The sequence below is a fragment of the Heptranchias perlo genome, chromosome 3 (assembly GCF_035084215.1).
Source record: "Heptranchias perlo isolate sHepPer1 chromosome 3, sHepPer1.hap1, whole genome shotgun sequence".
Classification (NCBI taxonomy): domain Eukaryota; kingdom Metazoa; phylum Chordata; class Chondrichthyes; order Hexanchiformes; family Hexanchidae; genus Heptranchias; species Heptranchias perlo.
In genome coordinates this window covers 73,621,556-73,648,440 of record NC_090327.1, presented here as the reverse complement: position 1 = coordinate 73,648,440, position 26,885 = coordinate 73,621,556, and the positions used below count along the sequence as shown (strand labels likewise).

Here is a 26,885-nt window from a genome sequence, read left to right as displayed (position 1 = left end):
AAATTCTAAGTCCAAAACTAGAGTCTTAAACTTAAATAAAGCCAATTACATAGGTATGAGGGGGTGAGTTGGCTACGGTAGATTGGGAAATTAGATTAAAAAGGTATGACAGTAGATAAGCAGTGGCAAACATTTAAAGAAATATTTCAAAAAGCTCAACGATTATGCATTCCCTTGAGAAGTAAAAACTCCGTGAAAAGTGATCTATCCGTGGCTAACTAAAGAAGTTAAGGATAGTATTAGATTAAAAGAGGCCTATAATGTTGCCAAGAAGAGTAGTAAGCCTGGGGATTGGGAGAGTTTTAGAAACTAGCAAAGGGTGACCAAAAAATTGATAAGGGAGAAAATAGAATATGAAACAAAACTAGAAAGAAATGTAAAAAACAGACTGTAAGAGCTTCTACAGGTATGTAAAAAGGAAGAGATTAGCAAAAGTAAACGTTGGTCCCTTAGAGGCTGAGACAGGAGAAATTATAATGGGGAATAAGGAAATGGCAGAGATGTTAAACAAATACTTTGTTTCACAGTAGAAGACACAAAAAGCATACCAAAAATAGAGGGGAACCAAGGGGCTAATGAGAGTGAGGATCTTAAAGTAATTATCAGTCGAGGAAAAAGCACTTGAGAAACTAATGGGACTAAAAACCAACAAATCCCCAGACCTGATGGCCTACATGCTCGTATTCTGAAAGAGGTGGCTGCAGAGATATTCTAAAATTCCTTAGATCCTAGAACAGTCCCAGCGGATTGGAAGGTACCAAATGTAATCCCGCTATTCAAGAAAGGAGGGACAGAGAAAACAGGGAACTACATGCCAGTTAGCCTAACATCAGTCGTCGGGAAAATGCTGGAATCCATTAATAAGGCAATGGTAACAGGGCACTTAGAAAATCATATGATTAGGCAGAGTCAACATGGTTTTCTGAAAGAGAAATCATGTTTAACAAATTTATTAAGAGTTTTTTTTTTGAGGATGTAACTAGCAGGGTAGATAAAGGGGAACCAGTGGATGTAGTATATTTGGATTTCCAAAAGGCATTCGATGAGGTGCCATATAAAAAGGCTGTTACACAAGATAAGGGCTCATGGGGTTTGGGGTAATATATTAGCATGGATAGAGGATTGGTTAACGGACAGAAAACAGAGAGTAGGAATAAACGGGTCATTTTCAGGTTGGCAGGCTGTAACTAGTGGGGTGCCGCAAGGATCGGTGCTTGGGCCTCAGCTATTTACAATCTACATTAATGACTTAGATGAAGGGACCGAGTGTCGTGTATCCAAGTTTGCTGACGATACAAAGCTAAGTGGGAAAATAAGCTGAAAGGAGGACACAAAGGGCTCGAATTTAGCAGGCCTGCGGGTTCCCAGCGGGTGGTCCTCCGGGAGCGTCGAAAACGCGAACGGCGAAATTAGTGGGTTGCCCACGCGATCGCGGGATAATTGGACCCATTAAGCCCTGCTTCCGGGTTCTGCGCTCCCCAGCTGCGTGCCGGCCGGCTGCGCATGCGCAGTACCGTCGACGCGATGTAGGAGCTCCAGTTAAAGGGGCAGTCTCCCAAAGCCCCTCCTGCTGCAAGCAAGAGGTCTGAGAGAATGGCTCAACAAAGGGGAAAGGCTGCGCCCCGTTTTTCAGATCTGGCACTGCAGCTGATGCTGGAGGACGTGAGGAGGAGGAGGGAAACACTCTTCCCAGAAGATGGGCGCAAGTTCCCTGCCGCCGCAACCAGGAAGGCATGGGCAGAGGTGGCGGCGGAGGTGAGCAGCAGGGGCAACACCCCAAGGACTTGGGAGCAGTGCCGCAAGCGCTTCAATGACCTGACTAGGTCTGGCAAGGTGAGTACACCAACGCACCCTCCCACATCCCGTCCCCACCATCACGCCAAGCAGATCACAACCCCCTCCTGCACAGCCACCACTGCGCTCCATCAGCAATCCTCACAGCCACTCATTCACCATCCTCGCCGTGCACGCAAGTACCCACCGTCCCTGACCCCACCCGAACACTACCACACACCCCAATCCCCATGCAATGGGATGGCCACATGGCCCACGCTTCCCCCCATCCGTTCCGCGCCACGCTCAACCCAACCACACCGATGCTCGATGCGTCTCACGATGCAAGACGCACCCACTCACACATCTGTGTTTTGCCTTCACAGGAGAAGAGAAGCAAGAACAATAGGGAAAGGGCACGCACCGGAGGTGGGCCGCCGCAAGTGGTGGAGCTGACCGACGCAGAGGTGGAGGCGCTCGACCTCGCCCGCACGCGACATTGCCTGTCGGTGGCCGATGGCGAGTGTGTCGCTGCCGAAACGGCCGGTAAGGGAAAGCTGACACTCAACACCCATGATCGCGAGTTACCGTCTCATCACCTGCCATCAGGCGCACTGTCAAGTTGGTCCACATGCCTCAAAGTGCCCTCTGTTCTCTTTCAGGTCCGTCTTTGGGTCAAGCGAGCGTGGAGGGCGATTCCTCAGAGGACATGGCGGTCTCTGAGGGTGCATCGTCACATCAGAGCCAACCATCCACCAGCGCAGAGACACGCACCTCGGTGGGTCCCCCTCGCCAACTAGTTGGGGTAGCACTTGGTGAGTCACTGCGCACGAGTGAGCATGAGCAGACCCTGGTGGCAGGGGCAGCCGCGGAGGGTCCGCGACGGGAGCACTCATCTCCAGGCTCTGCTCAGCCGGACCCAGATGCTGAACCCAGGGGGCCACCAGTGAAAAGGAGAGTCGTCGAGGGCCACCAGCTAATTGCTGAGGTACTGGCAGAGGTGCCGCGCACATTGTCCACAATAGCGCAGGCGATGGAGGAGTCCACCTCCTGCATGTGGGCATTGGTGGCGCAGGCACAGGAGGGTACCGGCGACACAGTGTCGCGGGTAGGTGCGGGACTGTCTGCGGTGGAGGACAGGCTGGCCTCCCTCGAGCGTCACGCACAGCTCCACTTCGAGTCCTTGCAGGCCCTAACAACGTCTGTACGGATTCAGGGTGAGCAACATTCCGACGCCACCAACAGGCTGAGGGATACACTAGGGGTGGCCTTGCAAGGCCTCACACATGCCATGCAAACTGCCGTCCAGCAGGGTGGAAGGGGTGATGTGGGCCGAGGCCAAGAGAGGGATGATGGTGACCGGGGACATGGAAGCGGGGACGCCTCTCAAGGCGTCCCCACGTCCCACCCGTCGCCCACCTCTCAACCAGTACCCGCAATGGTGCCTCCTCTCCAGGTGGCCGAGTCTGCCCCTGCCCCGGTGCAGGAGGAGCAGTCTGTGGAGGTGCCCTCACGGGCACCGAAACCCAGGGGCCGTCCGCCAAAAGCATCTACCCGGTCAAGGCAAGAAGACGAGCAACCTGCCACTACCTCTGCTGGAGCCACAGGGGTAGCACCACGTAGGGGTTCCCAGAGAAGAATTGCAAAGGCCTTATAATCACAAAGGGAATACACCAGGGTGTTTATTATTTTGTACTTTGTTTCTTATATAATGTCACATTCCAGATATTAAATAGTCTCTTCTCACCACTCCTGCCACCTCTCGTCCATTCTTCCGCGGCTTGTGCAATAGTTGCGTTCCGTGGAGGCCATCATGACGGCGAACACCTGCTGCCACCCATTGGGCACACTGCTGTGGGTGCAGGATTACTGGCAGCACTCTTCAGTGGAGGGGGCTGGTATGGCCGCTCGCATGTGCAGGTGAGGAGATGCGAGCGCCTCGCAGTGTCTGACTCTAGGAGAACCGTTGACGTATGAGTGCGTCCCTGGCCCGGCGACCATCCCGGTGAGTCGCGGCTCGGCGCATGGGTCGTCCAACATCCTCTGGCGCGTCCTCCTCCTCCTCCGCCTCCTCCTCCTCCTCCTCCTCCTCGCCCTCCTCAATGTGGGTGGCCGGTGTGGATGGGGCCTCCTCCAGCGGCACCCCTCTCTGTTGGGCCATGTTGTGCAGGGCACAGCAGACAACTATGATTCGTCCCACTCTGAATGGTGTGTATTGGAGCGCTCCCCCAGAACGATCAAGGCACCTGAAGCGCATCTTGAGAAGCCCTATGGTCTGCTCAATTGTAGACCTGGTAACAGTGTGGCTGTCATTGTACCGACGCTCCGGCTCGGTGATGGGGTTCCTCAGAGGTGTCATGAGCCACGTGTGGAGCGGATACCCCTTGTCGCCGAGGAGCCAGCCGTTGCCGGCGTTGGGTGCCTGCAGGATGGGCGGGACGGCGGACTCCCTGAGGACGAAGGCATCGTGGCAGCTGCCGGGGTATCTGGCGCACACGTGTAGGAATCTCTGGCGGTGGTCACAGATGAGCTGGGCGTTCATGGAGTGATACCCCTTCCTGTTGATGAACAGCCCTGGCTCATGCGGAGGTGCCCGTATTGCGATGTGGGTGCAGTCGATTACACCCTGCACCCGTGGGAAGCCGGCCATGGCATGGAATCCAACCGCCCTCTCCATCTGGCTGCGCTCGTCCATGGCGAAGTTGATGTAGTGCGAGGCCCTGCGGAACAACCCATCGGTGACCTGCCTTATGCACTTGTGTGCAGAGGACTGACAGACCCCGGTGATGTCCCCGGTGGCACCCTGGAAGGAACCGGATGCGAAGAAGTTGAGGGCAGTGGTGACTTTGACGGCGACAGGTAAGAAGATGCTACTTGGTCCATCAGGGAGCAGCTCGTCGTTAAGGAGGCTGCAGATGTCGGCGACTACCTGGCGATTGACTCTGAGCCTCCGTATGCACTGCTCCTCGGAGAGGTCCATGAAGCTGAGCCTCGCTCTGTACACCCTGTGCGGAGGGTAGTGCCTCCTGCGACGCATCTCTCTCTGCGGTTGCCCTCCCTCCTGCTGTGCAGGTGGGTGTGCCGCAGCACCGTGTTGGGGGGCCCCGCCTCTCCGAGGCGGACGGCGTGGACTGCGAGGCTGCTGGGGCTGGTCATCCTGTTCGTCCTCTGACGATGTCAACGCACCACCCATCTGGCAGGTGTTGGTGTGAGGGGTTGTGCAGGGTAGGTGGGTGGGTCCTCGGACTGGGGCTGCGGTTTCGTGTCGGTCTGTCCTCTGGCTTGGGGGGGTTGGTGGAGGGCAGGGGTTGCCCTATGTGACGCGGTGGCCTCCTGCGTGGGTGAGGGCTCTCCCCCGTGGAGCGCACCTTGGCACCTGCCACAGGCTGCTGGCTGCAACACGCCTGGTTTGAAAGGTACTGTTTCCCCCAGTGTGGGAGACTGACTGCGTTGAACCTAAAATCCCACACTTCCTCTTTTGACAGCTGCTTCAGCTCATTAACTGACCACAACGAGCAAGTTAAGTGCTCTCAAGTGGAACCCCGCTGGCTTTAATTGCCTGCGGGATTCCCACCAGCGGGGCTTGCGCGCGCAGGCCCGCACGTCAGCGCGGTACCCGGAAGTGGCCGGGATTTCGTCCGAATCCGGTCACGTGACCGGAGATCGGGATTTTCGGGGCCCCCCCGCTGGAAACCCGCAGGTAACCCGACCCTAAAATCGAGCCCAAAGAGTCTGCAAAGGGATATCGACAGGTTAACTGAGTGGGCAAGAAGGTGGCAGATGGAGTATAATGTGGGGAAATGTGAGGTTATTCACTTTGGTAGGAAGAATAGAAAAACAGAATATTTTTTAAATGGTGAGAAACTATTAAATGTTGATGTTCAGAGAGATCTGGGTGTCCTCGTACAAGAAACATAGAAAGTTAGCATGCAGGTACAGCAAGCAATTAGGAAGCAAATGGCATGTTGGGCCTTTATTGCAAGGGGGTTGGAGTACAAGAGTAAGGAAGTTTTGCTACAATTGTAAAGGGCTTTGGTGAGGCCACACCTGGAGTACGTGCACAGTTTTGGTCTCCTTACCTAAGGAAGGATATACTTGCCTTAGAGGGGTTGCAACAAAGGTTCACTAGATTGATTGATGGGATGAGAGTGTTGTCCTATGATGAGACATTGAGTAGAATGGGCCTACACTCTCTGGAATTTAGAAGAATGAGAAGTGATCTCATTGAAACATATAAGATGCTGAGAGGTTGTTTCCCCTGGCTGGAGAGTCTAGAACTTGGGGGCACAGTCTCAGGATAAGGGGCGGCCATTTAGGACTGGGACAAGGAGGAAATTATTCACTCAGAGGGCTGTGAATCTTTGAGCATCCACAGCCCTTTGGGGTAGAGAATTCCAGTCATTGAGTATATTCAAGGCTGAGAGAGACAGACTTCTGGACTCTAGGGGAATCAAGGGATATGAGAATTGGGCGGGAAAGTGGAGTTGTGGTCGAAGATCAGCCATGATCTGATTGAATGGCGAAGCAGGCACAAGGGGCTGTATGGCCTACTCCTGCTCCTATTTCTTAAGTTCTTACAGGAAGAAGAACTTTCTGATATTAATCCTAAATATACCTTTTATTAGTTTGAAGCTGTGACCCCTTGCCCTAATCTCACAAATTAAAGTAATTCCAGATTTACCTTTTGAACACAGTTTATCAGCTTATATACTACTGTAAAATCATTTCTTAAATGGCTCCTTTCTAGACCGAAAAGCCCAAGTTTATCCAAAGTTCCCTCAAAATTCATATTTTGACACAAGAGATATCTATTTTCTGCATGGTTTCTAGCACTAGAATGTCTCTTGTTACCTGGACACAGCACTCAAGTTGTGGTCTGATCAGAGAACTATATGGTTTGATCACTACTTCCTGACTTGTATTCTGCTTTTTTGGCTACGTAGTTCAACATTCCATTGGCTTTGTTGATTACTGCTCTGCATTGGTTAGACATGTTGAGCATGATAAAAACATAGAAAATTTACGGCACAGAAGGAGGCCATTCGGCCCATCATGTCCGTGCCGGTCGAAATAAAGCTACCCAGCCTAATCCCACTTCCCAGCACTTGGTCCATAGCATTGTAGGTTACGGCACTTCAAGTGCCTATCCAAGTACCTTTCAAATGCAATGAGGGTTTCTGCCTCTACCACCCTTTCAGGTAGTGAGTTCCAGAGCCCCACCATCCTCTGGGTGAAAAAAATTTTCCTCAGCCCCCCTCTAATCCTTCTACCAATTACTTTAAATCTATGCCCCCTGGTTATTGACCTCTCTGCTAAAGGGTTTAGGTTCTTCCTGTCCACTCTATTTAGGCCCCTCATAATTTTATACACCTCAATTAAATCACCCCTCAGCCTCCTCTGTTCCAAAGAAAACAACCCCAGCCTATTCAATCTTTCCTCATAGTTAAAATTCTCCACTCCTGGCAACATCCTTGTAAATCTCCTCTGTACTCTCTCTAGTGCAATCATTTCTTTCCTGTAATGTGGTGACCAGAACTGTACACAGTACTCTAGCTGTGGCCTAATGAGGGTTTTATACAGTTAGAACATAAGAAATAGGAGCAAGAGTAGGCCATACAGCCCCTCGAGCCTGCTCTGCCATTCAATCAGATCATGGCTGATCTTCAACCTCAACTCCACATTCCTGCCTGATCCCTATATCCCTTGATTCCCTTAGAGTCCAAAATTCTATCTATCTCAGCCTTGAATATGCTGAACCACTCAGCATCCACAGCCCTCTGGGGTAGAGAATTCCAAAGATTCATAACCCTCAGTGAAGAAATTCCCCCTCATCTCAGTCTTAAATGGCCAACCCCTTATCCTGCGACTATGCCCACTAGTTCTAGACTCTCCAGCAAGGGGGAAACAACCGCTCAGCAACTACCCTGTCAAGCCCCCTCAGAATCTTATATTTCAATGAGACCACCTCTCATTCTTCTAAACTCCAGAGTATAGGCCCATTCTACTCAACCTCTCCTCATAGGAATTAATCTAGTGAACCTCCGCTGCACTGCCTCTAAAAGGCAAGTATATCCTTCCTTAGATAAGGAGACCAAAATTATATGCAGTACTCCAGGTGAGGTCTCACCAAAGCCATGTACAATTGTAGTAAGACTTCCTTACTCTTGTACTCCAACCCTCTTGCAATAAAGGCTAACATGCCATTTGCTTCACAGCATTCATGGAGTACATGTTGCCCATTTTTCCTTCCTATGTGCAGTACTTCACACTTGTCCACATAAAAGTTCTAGCATAACCTCCCTACTCTTACATTCTATGCCTTGGCTAATAAAGGAAAGTATCCCATATGCTTTCTTAACCACCTTGCCTACCTGTCCTGCTACCTTCACGGATCTGTGGATATGCACTCCAAGCTACCTCACTTCCTCTACACCTCTCAGTATCCTCCCCTTTATTGTGTATTCCTTTGCCTTGTTTGCCCTCCCCAAATGCATTACCTCACACTTCTCCGGATTGAATTCCATTTGCCACTTTTCTGCCCACCTGACCAGTCCATTGATATCTTCCTGCAGTCTACAGCTTTCCTCCTCACTATCAACCACACAGCCAATTTTTGTATCATCTGCAAACTTCTTAATCATGCCCTCTACATTTAAATCTAAAGCATTAATATATACCACAAGAAGCAATGGACCTAGTTCTGAGCCCTGCGGAACACCAATGGAAACAGCCTTCCAGTCACAAAAACACCTGTCGACCATTACCCTTTGCTTCCTCCCACTGAGCCAATTTTGGATCCAATCAAATCTTCTAAGGCTCCCATGGCTCTTTCAACTTCATCCTTACCTATTTCAACAGCATTCATGGAACATGTGTTGCCCATTTTTCCTTCCTACGTGCAGTACTTTATTTTTGTCCGCATAAAATTTCACCGACCATATTTTCAAAATAGCACCCTCTGCACCACCACTCTATTCCTTAAAGAGAGATGCAATTCACTCTCTTTAGAGCAGAATACATTTTGTATATGAAAAAACAAACCCAGTATGTGGGTACAACACTTTAGAAATTGTAATGTAAACAAATAATGAGCAAGAACTCTTTAAACAGAAACTCAGAATTGGGGGCAGGGGGTCAATAAGGAGAGGGAAGAGGAGGATAAGGAAATCATATAAAAAGGAATGAATTAGGATACAGAGCAGAAGATCCAAAAAGTTATGTGCGCATAAACAATCTCAGAAGTCAACATACGTGCTAAAGATTTTTTAAAATATCATTGTATATTTATCAACGTTCATTTATAGCATTAACAGTTCTTCTAGAGTGAATTCTAAATTTAAAGGCAATTAAGCCTATTTTTAACTTGAAGTTCTGTATATAGAGACAAAGTCCAAACAGTACATGAAATGAACCTTTAAGCTTTGTATTCAAGAATTAGTTCTTGGTCAAATTATATTCACGAAAAGGAAGTAGCCCAATGATCTTCAGAAATTCTTGTAATTATCATAGAATTTACAGCACAGAGGCTAGTCAGCCCATGATGTTTGTGCCAGCTCTTCAACTGAAGCTGTCCACCTGTCCTTCCTCTGTATACTTTTATATTCTTTCTTTTCAAATATTTATCCAAATCCCTTCTAAATTATATTATTGTCTCTGCCTCAATACCAACTTGTGGTAAAGCAGTCTCTGTTCTAATAACCCAGTCTCACCATTTAAGATATACTTCTGTTCCCCCTAAAATGTACTACTTTGCTTTTCTCTGCATTGAACTGCAAGTGCCAGCTATTTGCCCATTCTGCTAGCCTCTCTCTGTCATTCCTAGTGTCAGCTTGGCTCAGTGATAACACACTGAGTCAGCAGGTTGTGGGGTTCAAACTCCACTCGAGGGACATGAACACATAGTTAGTACAGTAGAGGGAGTGCTTCAGTGTCAGATGTGCAATCTTTTGGATGAAACATTAAACCAAGGCACCATCTGCCGGTTCAAGTGTAACATTTGCCGTACTCCAATTCTTGGCAAAATTCCCATTCCCAAATATTTTTGAAAATCATAGTTAGTGTCTCTGTCGTCTTTTCCCTGGCCTCCTTCAGTATTCTGGGATAAATACCATCTGGGCCATCAACATTAATGGAATATCCTTTTGAATAATTATCTCCTCTGCCACATTCTCCTCAAGTATTCCCACAGTCCAAGTTTCACCTTCTTCTGTAAAAAGTGATGCAAAAAATAGTAAACATTTATGCCATTTTTTCATTTTCAAATACAAGATGGCTCCTTTGTCTCCAAGTGGTCCCACCTCTTCGTTGACTATTCTTTTTCTTACGTGCTTGAGAATCTTTGCAGATCGGGCTCCAATTGCAATTTTAACCCGAGGACTGCATGGCGTAGCAGTCGTGGCTTCCCTGCCAGACCAACCTGGTGGCAAGTAGCTGGGGCAAAAGAGGCCCAGAAAACAATTTGGACAGAAGCAATTATGAGCAAAATCTGCCTAAAAAGGTGTTAGCTTTTTGGGACAGCCCATGTTAAATTGTGATTCCACAGGCAGACATTAAATACGCGAGACAGAAGTGTTTTCTTTTAGAGACCAAACAATAGGCAATTCAAAAGAAAGGTCTTTTAGAATCATAGAAAGTTACGGCACAGAAGGAGGCCATTTGGCCCATCGTGTCCGTGCCGGCTGAAAGAGCTATCCAGTTTAATCCCACTTTCCAGCACTTGGTCCGTAGCCCTGTAGGTTACGGCTGTTGATTCAGGAAAATATCTAGTACCTTGGTATTGCCAAACTCGAGGCCCGATTTTAGGCCGAGGCAGATGGCAAACCGTCTGGTCCTCAGCAGTGTTAGGCCCAAGAGATTTTAACTCATGAAAAGGGGCTATATAAATGCAAGTTCTTTCTTTCATATTGTTACCAAAACACTACATTTCTTCTTTCTTTAACTCTACCCTGACAGACTTGCTCTGTGCACCATTAAAACTTTCCATTCTATAGTTGTAATTGAGTGTCTTTAATTGATAAGGTTACTCCTCCTCCCTTTTCTCCTATTTCACCTGTCCTGAAAATTTTAAGCTGTGAAAGTTTAGATGAAGCCAAGTTTCTGACAAGATTTCATCAACATGTCCATCCATTCTAATTAATGCCTCTCGCTCTCTGACTTAATTTCTAATGCTTTGTACATTCACATGTGAATACTGAAACACTGATTTTTCCAGCAAGATCCAGCCCAATGTCTCAGATAAGAACTAAAAACTAACCTGTTACATTTTAATACTATCTTTACAAAATAGCTAAAATTATACAGTCACCAACAGATAGAACTTACACGTGCAAAATGCTCTGTTCAAACCTTTCCACAAAGGTAAAGGGATAAACCTGGCGACTGTCAATCAGTCCAACGTCAGTGTTGGGAAAACTACTAGAGACCATTGTCAAGGACAGAACTGATTCTCGCTTGGAGAAGCATAGGTTAAGAGACAGCCAGTACGAATTTGTTAAAGGCAAATCATGTCTGACTAACCTGATTGATGAAATAACAGAGGGTTGATGAAGATAGTGCAGTAGATGTTGTATATATAGATTTTAAGAGGCATTTGATAAAATGCCACATAACAGACTTATTCATAAAATAGAAGTGATGTGGAGATGCCGGTGATGGACTGGGGTGAACAATTGTAAACAATTTTACAACACCAAATTATAGTCCAACGATTTTATTTTTAATCCCACAAGTTTTCGGGGGCTTTCCCCTTCCTCAGGCGGTGTGCACTTCCACACCGCCTGAGGAAGGGGAAAGCCCCCGAAAGTTTGTGGGATTAAAAATAAAATCGTTGGACTATAACTTGGTGTTGTAAAATTGTTTACAATAAAATAGAAGCACATGGTATTAAAAAGGGATGGTTGTAATTTGGGTATGCAATCGACTAAGGGATAGGAGGCAAAGAGTAGTGGTGAACAGATGTTTTTCTGACTGGAGAGAAGAATGCAGTAGATCCCCAGGGATCAGCATTAGGACCATTACTTTTCTTGTTATATATAAATGACATGGACTTGGGTATAGGGAGTACAATTTCGAAGTTTGCGGATGATTCAAAACTTGGCAACGTAGTAGTGAGGAGGATAGAAGCAGACTTCAGGAGGACAGACTGGTGAAATGGGCAGACACATGGCAGGTGCAATTTAATGCGGATAAGTGTGAAATAATGCACTTTGGGAGGAACAGCATGAAGAGGCAATATAATCTAAATGGTCACTATTTTGAGGGGGGTGCAACAGCAGAGGGCATAGTCACAAATCTTTAAAGGTGGCAGGGCAAGTTGCTAAGGCGGTTAAGTGTATGGGATACTTGGCTTTGTAAATAGGGGCATTGAATACAAAAACATGGAAGACATGCTAAACCTTTACAAATTACCGGTTAGGCCTTAGTTGGAGTACTGTGTTCAATTCTGGGAACCACACTTTAGGAAGGATGTCAAGGCCTTGGAAAGGGTACAGAGAAGGTTTACCAGGATGATACCAGGGATGAGGGACTTCAGTTCTCAAGGGCAATTAGGGATGGGCAATAAATGCTGGCATCGCCAGCGACGCCAACATCCCATGAACGAATAAAAAAAAGTTATGTGGAGAGAATGGAGAAGCTGGGATTGTTCTCCTTACAGCAGAGGAGGTTAAGGGGAGACCTAACAGAGGTATACAAAATTATTAGGAGTTTTACTAGAGCAAGTAGGGAGAAACTGTTTCCTCTGGCAAGTGGGTCAGTAACCAGAGGTCATAGATTTAAAATAATTGGCAAAAGAACTAGAGGGGAAATTAGGAGAAATTTTTTCACACAGAGGGTTATTAAGATCTGGAACACACTACCTGAAAAGGTGGTGGAATCAGATTTCATACAAACTTTCAAAAGGCAATTGGACATGTACTTGAAGAGGACTAATTTGCAGGGTTAAGGGGAAAAAAGCTGGGGGGGTGAGACTAAATTGGACAGCTCTTTCAAAGAGCCGGCACAGGAACAATGGACCAAATGGCCTCCTTCTGTGCTGTAAGATTCTATAAATTTGACTCTTATTAAACTTAACTGAAAAAGTGAAAAACAAACACAGATTCACATATAGATACGAGAACTGTCCATATGTATAAGAATATAACCCCCTCTCTGATTTAATTCAAAGGGGGAGAAAGCATCACATTCTACCCTATGGTACCCAACCCTATGTTGTATTCTCACCAGGGAGAGTGGGCAATGAACTTATTCAAAAGTCTCTGAAGGCCACACTATCATTGGCCACTGGCACTTGGCCTCTGATTTTTACTCCCTTCCAGTTAGGAAATACCTTAAGTCTACTCAGCACCTTCTCTCCAGTGGCCTGGCTGAAATAAAGGCTAGGAATTTCCTTGGAGCTGCTGCTGCTCGGCTGCTATTACATCTCTGCAAGTGTGATCGAAACCCTGTTTCTCCTGCATTTCTAGCAAAGTTATGGCGGTGGAGCAGGAGCAGCTTCGAGCTAGTATTTGAAGACCACTATGCATCACAGCACACTGGACCCCTGGACTGCTTGGATATTTCTCAAGGGGTTCAAGATATTCTGCTGTGGAATCTCTTTCACACGTCATAGTTATTACTCAGAATGACACATTTAGTTTTACTCTGGGTAAAAGTGCTGTATTTGTATTGCTGGAGGGGGTAAAGAGAAAAGGAAAATCTAAGTGTTGACTCCACAATCACAAATACATTAAGCAACTTCAATAATATTTATTGTTTTAAACATATAGTAGAGATTACCTGGATCAAAATTGTCTCCAAATATTCTTTTAGCAGGAAGCTTCAGGGGAAATTGAGGGCACTGCTTCTTTAGCTAACACAGAAAGAAAGCCATATTAGTATTTGTTTATACAAAATCACTTCTATTGAATATTGTATTTCTGTGGCAGAGAATTCACAATTTAGAATCGTGGGAGGATGTTTCTAGATCATAAATGATTACATAGAATAGTGAGTGCATCTCTCATTGGTAGTCTGTGGTGTGGAGCATGGTTATGTTTAGTGGCTTGCCTAACCTGTTCCTTTGATGCCACTGTTAAAGTAGTCCCCATGTGGAATTGGTCTGATTACTTAACTCTCAAGATCAGAGGATAATTGTTTTAAAATTTCTGGCTCCAGTTCAGAACAAACATTCTCCGATTGATCTGTAACAAATTGTGACATTCAAGTGTGACTTCTGGAATAAATACAAACTTGCGCCCTACTGTCCTCGGACACTATGCTCCTGTGCATCTCCACCCCCCCATCCTGCAATATTCTTCACTTGGTGGCTTTTAGCTGTATTGGCCCCATCCTCAACCTCTTCACTTTGCTACTTCCCTCCCTGCCTTAAAAAAATATTCAAAACTTTCCCTTGATTTGGCCTCCACAAACTCTCTAGAATCCTCAAATGCTCAGTCCATCTCTTTCCTATGTGAAGCACCTTGGGCGTTTTATTACATTAAATGCACTTTACAAATTCAAATATTTGTTGTACTTCTTTCAGCAGATTTTAATGCCTTATTACTTTCATGCCAGTGCTCTGGTACTGTCTAAATAGGACTTCAGGCCAATGTTTAATTGAGCTTTCAAAAGGGAAGTTTGTAGATTGACAAATGCTTGTTTAAAAAAAACCACACCTTTCTTTATTTATTTTATACTTTGGACACTGAGGTGTGATGTCTTGAGTATAATGAATGCTTTCCATATAAATAAAGATGCATCTGTGCCCAATAGGATCAGGTTAAAATTACCACAGAAATATACAACGAAACTGATTGATGGGAGTGTGTTATAAGTGACCCTGTAGCTCCACAATTAGCTCTTTCACTTCCTTTGATGTTCTTTGGAAACTGCCTGTGGCAAAAATGGATTTCGGCCTGTGTTGAATTTTTTTTAAACTTGCATTTTTATACTGTCAGAACCAGCAAGTGGTTAACTCCCAAGTCCATATAAAAAATATATGTATATATTTTATATCTATTTGATATATTAGAAGTCTTGCATATAGTGCACACTTCCTTAGGCATAACACTCACCATCATACTTTGTTCACTGGCTCAAGATAAAAGTAGCAAATCAGAAGATGAGAAAGTAGGAGTACACAAGTCAAAAGCAAGATAAGTGGTTAGAAAACTTCTAAAGAAACTACGAAGAACTTCTGAAAACAACCAATGCTGAATGACCAGTCAGTAGAACATACCAATAAAAGGTATCAGAAGTTAATCCAATCAAATTGATCACATCATTTGAAAAAAAAATCTAACTTATTTTTGCCTTGAGCCAAGTATGGACTAAAAATAAGGATTCGCATTTAATAAAAACATTTTAAAAAACAAACATTATTAAAATGAGATGAATGATTACTTAATCTGCTTTGGTGGTGTTGGTTGAGGAATGGATGTTGGCTTGGACACAGAGAACCCATTGTTCTTGAAAAGTGCCATGGAATCGTTTATCTTTCATCCGAAAGACGGCATCTGACAACGCAGTACTTCCTCAGTACTGCACTGAAGTATCAGTCGGATTACGTATTCAAGTTTGAGAGTTGGGCTTGAACCTACAACCTTCCAACTTTATAAAGTAATTGTACCTGCTATCTACCTACAAAAATATATTTGATCTATGTCTGATATTAAAGCTCAATCCTAGGTCAATTCATAACTCTGGCGATAAAAAACTTATATATGTCAACAACACAAAATATTGATTGAGTTATTCCTTGGTTCAAGCAATATTTTTAGCGTTACAGCCAGGAATGCTGGAAGCTGAGGTGAAGATCTATTATTTTTCCGCCCTGACCATGGAAGTGCAGAAAAAAAAATTGTAGCCTCAACTACACTCACTTTTGTGGTAAACTTTTAAAAACAAATTCTTTACAAAAACAAAGTGTCCTTTATGAGGAATATACATTTGAAGAAATAACTCTATACTGGGGAACGTCTTTAAATTAAAGCTGTAAGTTACATAGAAGGTACAGTACAGAAACAGGTCATTCGGCCCAACAGGTTATGATCCACACGAGCCTCCTCCCACCCTACTTCATCTAACCCAATCAGCATATCCTTCTATTCCTTTCTCCCTCATGTGCTTATCTAGCTTCCCCTTGAATGCTAGTCGCCTCAACTACTCCTTGTGGTAGCAAGTTCCTCATTCTAACCATTCTCTGGGTAAACAAGTTTCTCCTGAATTCCCTATTGGATTTATTAGTGACTATCTTATATTTATGGCCACTAGTTCTGGCCTCCCCTGCAAGTGGAAACATCTTCTCCATGTCTATCCTATCAAACCCTTCCATAATCTTAAAGACCTCTATCAGCTCACCCCTCATCTTCTCTTTTCAAGAGAAAAGAGCCCCATCCTGCTCCGTCTTTCGATAGGTATAACCTCACAGTTCTGGTATCATTCTAGTAAATCTTTTTTGCACCTTCAGTGCCTCTATATCCTTTTTATAATAAGACCGCCAGAACTGTTCACGGTATTCCAGTACACGAGAGATAAACTTGCATAACAGAGAAAATGTTGACACTACTGATTCTGGCCAATTGCATAATGATTTTAAGAAAGTAAATATGCCTACTTCTGAAAGATCACAGTAGGTACACCACAGAAGGAGGCCATTCGGCCCATCATGCCTGTGCCAGCTCTTTGAAAGAGCTATCCAATTAGTCCCATTAACCTGCTCTTTTCCCATAGCCCTGTAAATTTTTTCCCTTCAAGTATTTAGTGAATTCCCTTTTGAAATTTACTACTGAATCTGCTTCCACCACCCTTTCAGGCAGTGCATTCCAGATCATTACAATTCGCTGTGTAAAAAAATTTTTCCTCATGTCGCCTCTGGATCTTTTGCCGATCACTTTAAATCCGTGTCCTCTGGTTCCCGACCCTTATGCCACTGAGAACAGTTTCTATTTATTTACTCTATCAAAACCGGTCATGATTTTGAACACCTCTATCAAATCTCCCCTTAACCTTCTCTGTTCTAAGAAGAACAACCCCAGCTTCTCCATATAACTTAAGTCTTTCATCCCTGGTACCATTTTAGTAAATCTCTTCTGCATCCTCTCCAAGGCCTTGACATCCTTCCTAAGGTATGGTGCCCAGAATTGAACACAATACTCCAGCTGAGGCCTAACCAGTGTTTTATAAAGGTTTAGCATAACTTCCTTGCTTTTGTTCTCTATACCTCTATTAATGAAGCCCAGGATCTCATATGCTTTTTTTTTTTAAATAGCCTTCTCAACTTGTCCTGCCACCTTCAAAGATTTGTGCATGTACACCCCCAAGTCTCTCTGTTCCTGCACCCCTTTAAAATTGTACCATTTAGTTTATATTGCCTCTCCTCATTCTTCCTACCAAAATGTATCACTTCACACTTCTCTGCATTAAATTTCATCTGCCATGTGTCTGCCCATTTCACCAGTCTATGTCCTTCTGAAGCCTGTTACTATGCTCCACATTGTTTACTACATTTCCGAGTTTTGTATCATCTGCAAACTTTGAAATTATACCCTCCATAACCAAGGCCAGGTCATTAATAAATAGAGCAGTGGTCCTAATTTTGACCCCTGGGGAACACCACTGAATACTTCCTTCCAGTCTGAAAAACAACCGTTCACCACTACTCTCTGTTTTCTGTCATCTTAGCTAATTTTGTATCCACGCAGCCACTGTCCCTTTAATCCCATGGGCTTTAATTTTGCTAACAAGTCTATTATGTGGTACTTTATCAAATGCATTTGGGAATTCCATATACACAATACCAACCGCACTATCCTCATCAACCCTCTCTGTTACTTCATCAAAGAACTCAATCAAGTTAGTCAAACATGATTTTTCTTTAACAAATCCCTGCTGACTTTCATTTATAAGTCCATACTTTTCCAAGCGCCAATTAATTTTGTCCTGGATTATTGTCTCTAAAAGTTTCCCCAACACTGCCGTCAGGCTGACTGGCCTGTAATTGCCAGATTTATCCCTCTCCCCTTTTTTAAAACAGGGGTGCAACATTTGCAATCCTCCGGCACCGTCCCCATATCTGAGAAGGATTGCATGGTTGTGGCCAGAGCCTCCGCAATTTCCACCCGTACTTCCCTCAGTAACGTAGGATGCATCCCATCTGGACCGGGCGACTTTTCTACTTTGAGTACTGCCAATCTTTTAAGTATTTCCTCTTTATTTTTATCCTATCCAATATCACAGCGACCTCTTCCTTTACTGCTACAATGGCAGCATCCTCTTCTCTATTGAAGACGGATGCGAAATGTTCATTTAGTATCTCAGCCATGCTCTCTGCTTCCACAAAAAGATCTCCTTTTTTGTTCCTAATCAGTCCCACCCTTCCACTATTGGGTTCCCTTTTATGTTAGCCGCTTATCTATTCCTATACTCTCTCTTTGTCCCTTTTTTTTAAGATCTAAAAGGTTAATTTTGATTGAAGTTCAATAGAGTACTTGGATGGTGAGCATCAACCTGCAGAAAAACATGAATAAAGTATCACTGTGCACACACACACACTAAACTTACTGTGTTGTACAATTTGTCAAACTCAGCATAGCGTCTCAAGACAAACCATTCATTCCTACCCACTGTTACCAGCACTTTATAAACCTGTAGGAAAGAAACAAGGACAGTTACTGGAGAAAGAACAACTTTTAAATGTCATCAAGCCCAGTCAACCCATTAGCTTGTAACAAATTAGAACACATTCGACCAATCTTTGTTTAGTGAACACTTCATCTAAATGTTTTGCTTCATGTTAAGTGAATGTCTTCTGCACTCTCTCCATGGCCTTGGCACCCTTCCTAAAGTAGGGTGGCCAAAAGTGGACACAATATTCTAACTGCAGTCTAATCAATGATTGGTATAGGTTTAGTATGAGGTCTTTGCTTTTGTACTCTATACCCCTTTTTATAAAACCTAGGATCCCGTATGCTTGTTTTTCTTTTAAGAGAATTAATCCTATAAACTCGATGACCCCTCTCCCCTCGACCAGAAACTGCGGGCCTGAGCTGCTGATTTCATCCCCTTACCTGGCTGAGCCCGATAGTGCACTACCTCAGTGTCCTGCTTAACCCCATGAGCTTCAAACTTCACAGCCAGTTCATCACCAAGACACCTATTTTCACCTTCAGTAAATCCTCTGCCTACATTGTTACCACATCCCACCAATGAAGAAACCCTCATTCATGCTTTAGTTACCTTTTAGACTTGATTTCTCAAATACTCTCTCTCATGGTCTCCCCAGTTTTAACTTACATAAACGCCAACTCGTCTAGAAAGTTGCTGCTCATACCCTAGTCTGTACTAAGTTCCCCAGCTCACGTCGTCTCCTTCCTCCCCACCCCTCCTTGCCAACCGTCAATATTTTCTGCCGCCCAGCACGTTCGGTCACCTCCTCTAATTTCTCTCAGTGTACCTACTCCAGGCACCCAACCTCCTTATGCAGCATATTGGGATGTATATTTATCGGAGCGGCGCTAGTTGTTATTGTATAAATGGTGAGATTTATCATTCCCTCATTGGCTCTACAGGGTCCAACTGTACCTTTCGTCCGTGCGGGGTGTACATGTGTGTACAAAGACGGGGGCATGGATATACTTGATTACATAGAATGAAAATATTCTGCTTACTAACATAGGCCGAATAGCTTGCAAAGTACCCTTTAATTTTAAATCTTTAAAATAGTTTAAGACAAGAGAGCAGTTTTAATATTTTACCAGCAAAGCTTCCAGAGCGTTAGCCAAAGGAAGTTTTGTTCTATACTTACGGTATATCGCTTTTTTTTCTCACGATGTTCATCAAAGCTGGGAATACTGACATTGGGGTAAGTTGACTTTGAATCCATTTTTGTTCAGTGTCAAACAGTTGCAAATACTGCTTCCAAAATAGAAGAAATGATGAAACTTGAATTTTATGGTGTTAATCCAAATTCAGTAATTCATGTGCACGACCCATTCATCCATCATGACACCTAGAAAAGAAGAAATGATCTTATTTGGACTATAGCAATTGTGGAAAACCTGGCTTCATCCTGCATTAGGTTATAAAATATTTCTATTATATATGTTTATGTAAAACTGTAGCTAGATCAATGCACTAGGCTTCATTTTTTGTTTAAGTGGAGCTAGATTTTCTGTTTTTAAACAATTTCCTTCATCTTGACATGAGAACCTGGGTGTGAATAAATCATTCCTGTTGTCTGGAGTAGATAAGGAGATTCATAGAGAGGACAGCCCATCTTAGTTTACTGTATCACCCTATCAGGTTAAAATGGTTTAACTGATATTTCAGATACTGAGGTGGAGACGGAGTCATTATCTGTAATGGCTGATCCATCAAAAGTATTCTGCTGCAAAAGTGGTAGTTGTTATAAGATTAATACCTAGGACGTGAAAAGCCTGTTTTAATAGGGCAGAAAGATTTTTTTTTAAAACATAGCTTTCACTTTAAACAAAATAGGGGCTTATCTGGGCAACCGTCCAAGTTTTTGAGTTCATTCAGTATAACTGTATTTTCATATCATACAGTGAAATAGAACTCTGTGGTGGCAAAGGCGAGCTTCACATACAACCAAAAAACTCAGTTTAAAGACTCTGAAAAGGACCAGAATTCAAATGCTTTTGTTATTTTGGTTTTAGAAAATGTTTAAGGTACTGGTATAAATTAGGTACTGTGTTGTTGTTCATCTGCTGGTTTCACTTGCTTCTGTAAAAACTTGATTGGAACAATTATTGGCTGGTAGTTGTACCTGAAACGTGTGGTCAAACATTGTGGTGTTTTTCCACATACTGAAGAGGACTAAAGCAAATTGGCAACCAACACGAAACTCCAGCATGAAACAACTTGGAAAAAGTGCAGTTAATCCTGTGGCGTATATTCACTTCATGCATAAGGTTAGAAATTCATGCATAAGGCTGACAGAAACTGCCTTCTGTCATGGACATGAAGGGAGAATTTGGGCTTCCTCCAATGCTAACACCATTAAATGATTACAAAAAACAAAAAGACAAATAAAGAAAAATGGAGCAATCAGAATATAATGAAAATAATATGACTAGTGGTGTCCCCCAGCGATCCATACGGGGGCCTCAGCTTCTCACTATATTTACTAATGAGGCAGATGAAGGAATAGAGAGCCGTATATCCAAGTTTGCTGATGACGCAGGTGAAAATAACAGGTGAGGTGACTGGATCTGGTTTTGCGTAACAAACCAGAGATAGTTGAACAAGTTAAAGTTAGCGAGCATCTTCAAAATAGTGACCATAATATAACTGAGTTTGGTGTCAGATTCTCCATAGAAAAGAAAATACAAGTGAGACTCAGTTTTAGCAAGATGGGACTTTGAGGCAAATGAGGTAGCAGTTAATGAAGATACACTGGACTTGACGGTTAGAGCGACAAAAGCTTGAAAGAGAAGTGAAGTGGAATTCAGGGATTACAAAGGCAATTTATATCAATGGGTAAGAAACAATAGGAATGTAAGGAAACCTTTGGGGGCAATAAGGGAGATAACAGAAGGAATAATGATAAATACACAACAAAATTAGACAGAACCTTTAATGTAGAAAAATGCCCCAAAGCACTTCACAAAAGCATAAATCAGATAAAAATGGATGGCAAGCCAAAAAGATATTGGGAAGTGTGACTAAAAGTTCAGTTAAAGAGGGTTCTAAGGAGATCTTAAAGGAGGAGAGGGAGCTGGGGGGAAAAAAAAGAGATTTAGGGATGAAATTCCAGAGCATTGGGCTTAGCCGGCTGAAGGAACAGCCACCAATGGTGGTTCAAAAGGAAGGGGGAACGCAAAAGAGGCCAGAGTTAGAGGAATGCAGAGTTAAAATGGCTATAGAAAGTTACAGAGATGGGGGGGTGTGGGGGGCGGAGGGTGAGGCTGTGAAGGGATTAATCACAGGGATGAGAATTTCAAATTTGAGGTGTTAGGAGACCAGGAGCAACAAGCACACGGTTGATGGGTAAGCGGGGCAGGTTACAGGCAGCAGAATTTTGGATGAGCTTATATTTATGTAGGGTGGAGGATGGATGACTGACTAGGAGAGCATGAGAACAGCTGAGTTTGGAAGTAACAATGGCATGGATGACAATTTCAGTAGCATATGGGCTGAGGCAGGGGCAGTGGTGAGCGATTTTACGAAAGTGGAAGTAGACAACCTTTGTGATGGAAGGATACTGGATCAAAATATAGTTCTCAGGTTCAGTAGTAGAAAAACTAGAACATAACGATAAAGGTGAAGACTGTTACATTGAGACTACAGCACAGAAACAGGTCCAACTGGTCTACGCTGGCATTTATCCTCCACATGAGCCTCCTCCCTCCCGACTTCATCTAACCCCATCAGGATACCCTTCTATTCCTTTCTTCCCCCATGTGTCTATCCAGCTTCCCCTTAAATGCATCTATGCTATTTGCCACATTCTTACCACTCTTTACCCAAAGAAGTTTCTCCTGAATTCTCTATTGGATTTATTAGCGACTATTTTATATTTATGACCTCTAGTTTTGGACTCCCCACAAGTGGAAACATTTTCTCTACGTCTACCCTATCAAACCCTACCATTATCTTAAAGACCTCTATCAGGTCACCTCTCAGCCTTCTCTTTTCTAGAGGAAAGAGCCCCACCCTGTTCGGCCTTTCCTGATAAGGATATCCTCAGTTCTGGTATCATCCTTGAGAATCTTTTTTGTTAAAGAACAAAATAGACAGGCAAAAATTTACAATGAGACTAGGACTGCAGGGAACACTTAAAAAAAACATAAGAATATAAGTTCATCTGGACTAAACAAGAGTGGTGCCTTTGAAAAGCAACAATAGGGAGATGGCATTGTGTAACCAGGAAATGGCCAGATATCCTGAACAGTTTCTTTGTATCAGCGTTCATGGAAGAAGCTGCAGACTCTAAGGGATGGTTGATTTTCTGGAAAATAAGGAGATAATTGGTTACGTTCTGGCAGGAAACTAAGGAATCAGGAGTTGTACCAAAAGGATTAAGGAGAAGGGAACTCAACATCTATGTTTGAAAAAGTGCAAAAGGATCATCCTGGAATTTGGGTAAAATGTTCGGAGGCTATTCTGAAGAATGGTATTGTGAAACACCCAGAGAAGTATAAAGTCATTGAGGCAGGTCAGCATGGCTTTATGGTAGGGAGGGAAGTGATCATGTTCAACAAACTGGATTAAAAGGAAATGGTTTATCAAGGCTTTAGTTCCATAAAGGTGGAAAAGCAGGAATAGGCTTGCAGTTATTGCAGTGGATTGACATCTGGCTGCATCAAAGGAGACAACAGATGGTGGTGCACGAAGCTGCATCACAGTGGTGGGAAGTAACTAATGGGTGCCCTGAGGGTCTGCGATGGGACCTTTGCTATTCACATTGTAATTCAATAATTTGGAAATAGTGATAGAGACAAAAAACTGTCAAAATGTGCCACATGGCACCAAGGTTGGGGGAGGGGAGGTTGCAAACAATCAAGAGCTGGCTGATCAGATGCAGAGGGATCTAGACAGATTGGAAAGCTGGGCTGAGAAATGACAATTGAAATTCAATGGCGACGTGTGCTAAATAATGGGACTAGCGAAGAATAAACATGGGATTATAAACTAAATGGCGCATCACTGGTGGGTGTAGAATCAAAGAATCGTTACAGCACAGAAGGAGGCCATTGAGCCCGTGCCGGCTCTTCGTAAAGAGCAATCCAGTTAGTTCCATTCCCCTGTAGCCCAGCTGGTATTGGTGGACAGAATGATGAAACTATCTACAGTATGCGGCACCAGTAAATAAGGCAAATAGAATCTTAGGTTGTACAGTGCATGGAATAAAACAAACCACAGAATGTGACGCAGAACCTATACAGAGCATTGGTTCATCTTCATCTGGAGGACTGTCTGTATTTCTATTCACCATAACTACAAGGAGATTATGGCACTGGAAATGGTACAGCAAAGAGCTATATGTCGTACCAGACATCTAGGCTATAAAAGACTACAGAAGCTGAATTTGGGTACACAAGAGAGAATACTGAGGGCAGACCTTAATGAGGTATTTAACATTTTCTAAGGGCACCAACAAATTGAACCCTGAAAATTGTTTACCATGGCCCCAAGAACAAAAATGAAAGGGCATGGGATGAAGCTCAGAAGAGGGAAGGTGAACGGAGAGATCAGAAATAACTACTTCACACAAAATAGTGAATATTTGGAATGGATTGCCCAGGGAGGTGGTGATCTCAGGCTGATAACAGCAGTCTTTTTAAAAAAAAGTTAAATCGGCATTTAGCGAGGAAATCAAGTGAAGGATCTAGAGTAGTGAACCGTGTATTTGGTTTTTGAACTCTGGGCATGCCAGATGGGCTGAAATGGTCTTTTCCGGTTCTGTACATTCCTATACTCGGGTCATTAAATATAAAAGCAAGGAAGCGATGTTGAATTTGTAGAAGACGTTGGTTAGGCCACAGATGCAGTACTGCTTCTATTCTGGGCACCCCATTATAAAAAGCATACTAGAGAGTTATGGAAAGGGTATATCAAAGATTCACCAGACTAATAACAGGAATGATCGGTTGCAGTTAGGACGAAAGGCTCAAAAAAAATTGGAGCTTTCCTCACCAGAAAAAAAGAAAATCAAAGGGAATTAATCGAGGCTTTCAAAATTTTGAAAGGTTTTTAGAGGGCAAACAGTAAAAGATAATTTCTTTGGTGGGCAAATCATCAAGGGATTATTATAGAACAAAGTGGGAAAGTTAGAAGAAATGTATTCACACAGATGGTTTTAAAATAGTGAATGGCATACCACAAATTTGTTAGTAAGGCAGAGGTTGCATCATCAATTAAAATGGAGCTGGATGGAAATTTGAAAAATAATATAAAGAATATGGGGAAAGGATAAGGAAATAGGTTGAGAGTAGACAGCTCCAGCTAAAGAACTAGCACCAGCACAGGCATGATGGCCGGCCTCCTTGTGAGCTGCAATTTATATGGATCCTAACCAAAACAGGAATCCTTGACTGCATGCCACTATAAATGTAATATTCACATTGGAACAAGTACCACAATGCTAAGCATTATAGTGGCCTCTACTGCCAGAAATGTACATGTCTCATCAATATGCACTTCTTAAAACAGATATCAAATATGTCAAGGAAGTATCAACCCCGTAAGCAACAGCAGTGAAGTTCAGATCCCCTATGCCACTGCGTGTCTGTTCTCAGCTGAATGATGTAAATAGTTTTCAAAGAAGCCAGATGCTTTTATGCATTTGCCAGCTTCTAGTTTAAAAGGAATTGGAGGAGGCCAGGCTGCAATCTCAACTATAGCAGATGTACTGCCTGGAAAAGCCAGGAAACAAGACAAAATAGAAGGACTTCATATCTTTACCAAGGAAAACAGAAATAACCACACCATTTATTTTTGGTGAACTACTGTGTGCGTCCACAAAGTGAGAGATAGTAACGCTGGGAATGAAAAATGTTCCTACTTTCGACACCCAATGAATTAAGGATGCCTCCATCAAGTGATCACATATAATTGATAGTTTCTCCTATTTTGTTGCATGGATTGAGATGCATTGTTAAGATAATTTGCACTTACAGTGGGCCTTTGAGGTCTAAGTGAGTCTGTATTTTGCACAAATCTGTATGCACTTTTGTGCAATGAGTTTGCATGAACAGTGTAGACTACCCAAAGTAATTTTACATAGTATTGTTACAGGCAGCAGAGAGAGCAAATTTTCATCTCATTAGTCTGGGCCAATGGAAGCGGGGCAGGACTTACAGCAAACAAGTGTATTTTACATCAAACAGAAAAGCTACAAAGTTTATTTACTCAGCATAAGTCTAAGGTCCCACACAAGAGGTTAGTGTGCAAAATTAAAGCACATGGGATTGGGGGGAATATACTGGCATGGATTGAGAATTGGTTAACAGACAGGAAACAGAGAGTAGAAATAAACCGGTCTTATTCCGGTGGCAGGCGGTGACTAGTGGGGTACCGCAGGGATCAGTGCTTGGGCCCCAGCTATTCACAATATATATCAATGATTTGGATGAGGGAACTAAATGTAACATTTCCAAGTTTGCAGACAACACAAAGCTGGGGTGGAATGTGAGCTGTGAGGAGGATGCAAAGAGGCTCCAATGTGATTTAGACAAGTTGGGTGAGTGGGCAAGAACATGGCAGATGCAGTATAACATGGATAAATGTGAGGTTATCCACTTTGGTTGTAAAAACAGAAAGGCAGATTATTATCTGAATGGTGTTAGATTGGGAAAAGGGGAAGTGCAACGAGACCTGGGTGTCCTTGTACACCAGTCACTGAAAGCCAGCATTCAGGTGCAGCAAGCAGTTAGGAAGGTGAATGGTATGTTGGCCTTCATTGCAAAAGGATTTGAGCATAGAAGCAGGGATGTCTTACTGCAATTATACAGAGCCTTGGTGAGACCACAACTGGAGTATTGTGTGCAGTTTTGGTCTCCTTATCTGAGGAAGGATGTCCTTGCCATGGAGGGAGTGCAACGGAGGTTTACCAGACTGATTCCTGAGATGGCAGGACTGACGTATGAGGAGAGATTGGGTCGACTAGGCCTATATTTTCACTACGGTTTAGAAGAACGAGAGGTGATCTCATCGAAACATATAAAATTCTAACAGGACTAGACAGACGAGATGCAGGGAGGATGTTCCCGATGGATGGGGAGCCCAGAACCAGGGGTCACAGTCTCAGGATACAAGGTATGCCATTTAGAACAGAGATAACGAGAAATTTCTTTACTAAGAGGGTGGTGAACCTATGGAATTCTCTACCACAGAAGGCAGTGGAGGCCAAGTCATCAGATGTATTCAAGAAGGAGATAGATATATTTCTTAATGCTAAAGGGATCAAGGGATATGGGGAAAAAGCGGGAACAGGGTACTGAGTTAGACGATCAGCCATGATCATTTTGAATGGAGGAGCAGGCCCGAAGGGCCGAATGGCCTACTCTTGTTCCTATTTTCTATGTTTCAATGTAAAGCAAACAAAGTCTATTTACAGAGTCTATTTAAAAAAGGTCTCGATGATCTGCAACAAACAGAATTGATGCATGACT

General features: G+C 43.7%; 1 protein-coding gene across 2 annotated transcripts in view; it reads right to left on the bottom strand.

Annotated features, from left to right (window-relative positions):
• sgk3 (serum/glucocorticoid regulated kinase family member 3) overlaps window positions 1–26,885 on the bottom strand; it is a 127,929-nt gene that overhangs the window by 31,058 nt on the left and 69,986 nt on the right. For both annotated transcript variants that reach the window (XM_067980259.1, XM_067980264.1), the window contains exons 2-4: window positions 19,556–19,759; window positions 18,313–18,396; window positions 13,549–13,621 (exon numbers count right to left, since the gene is read on the bottom strand). In XM_067980259.1, the coding sequence (XP_067836360.1) occupies window positions 13,549–13,621; window positions 18,313–18,396; window positions 19,556–19,633 (235 nt within the window). In that variant the 5' untranslated portion in view covers window positions 19,634–19,759. The remainder of the gene's footprint in view (window positions 1–13,548; window positions 13,622–18,312; window positions 18,397–19,555; window positions 19,760–26,885) is intronic.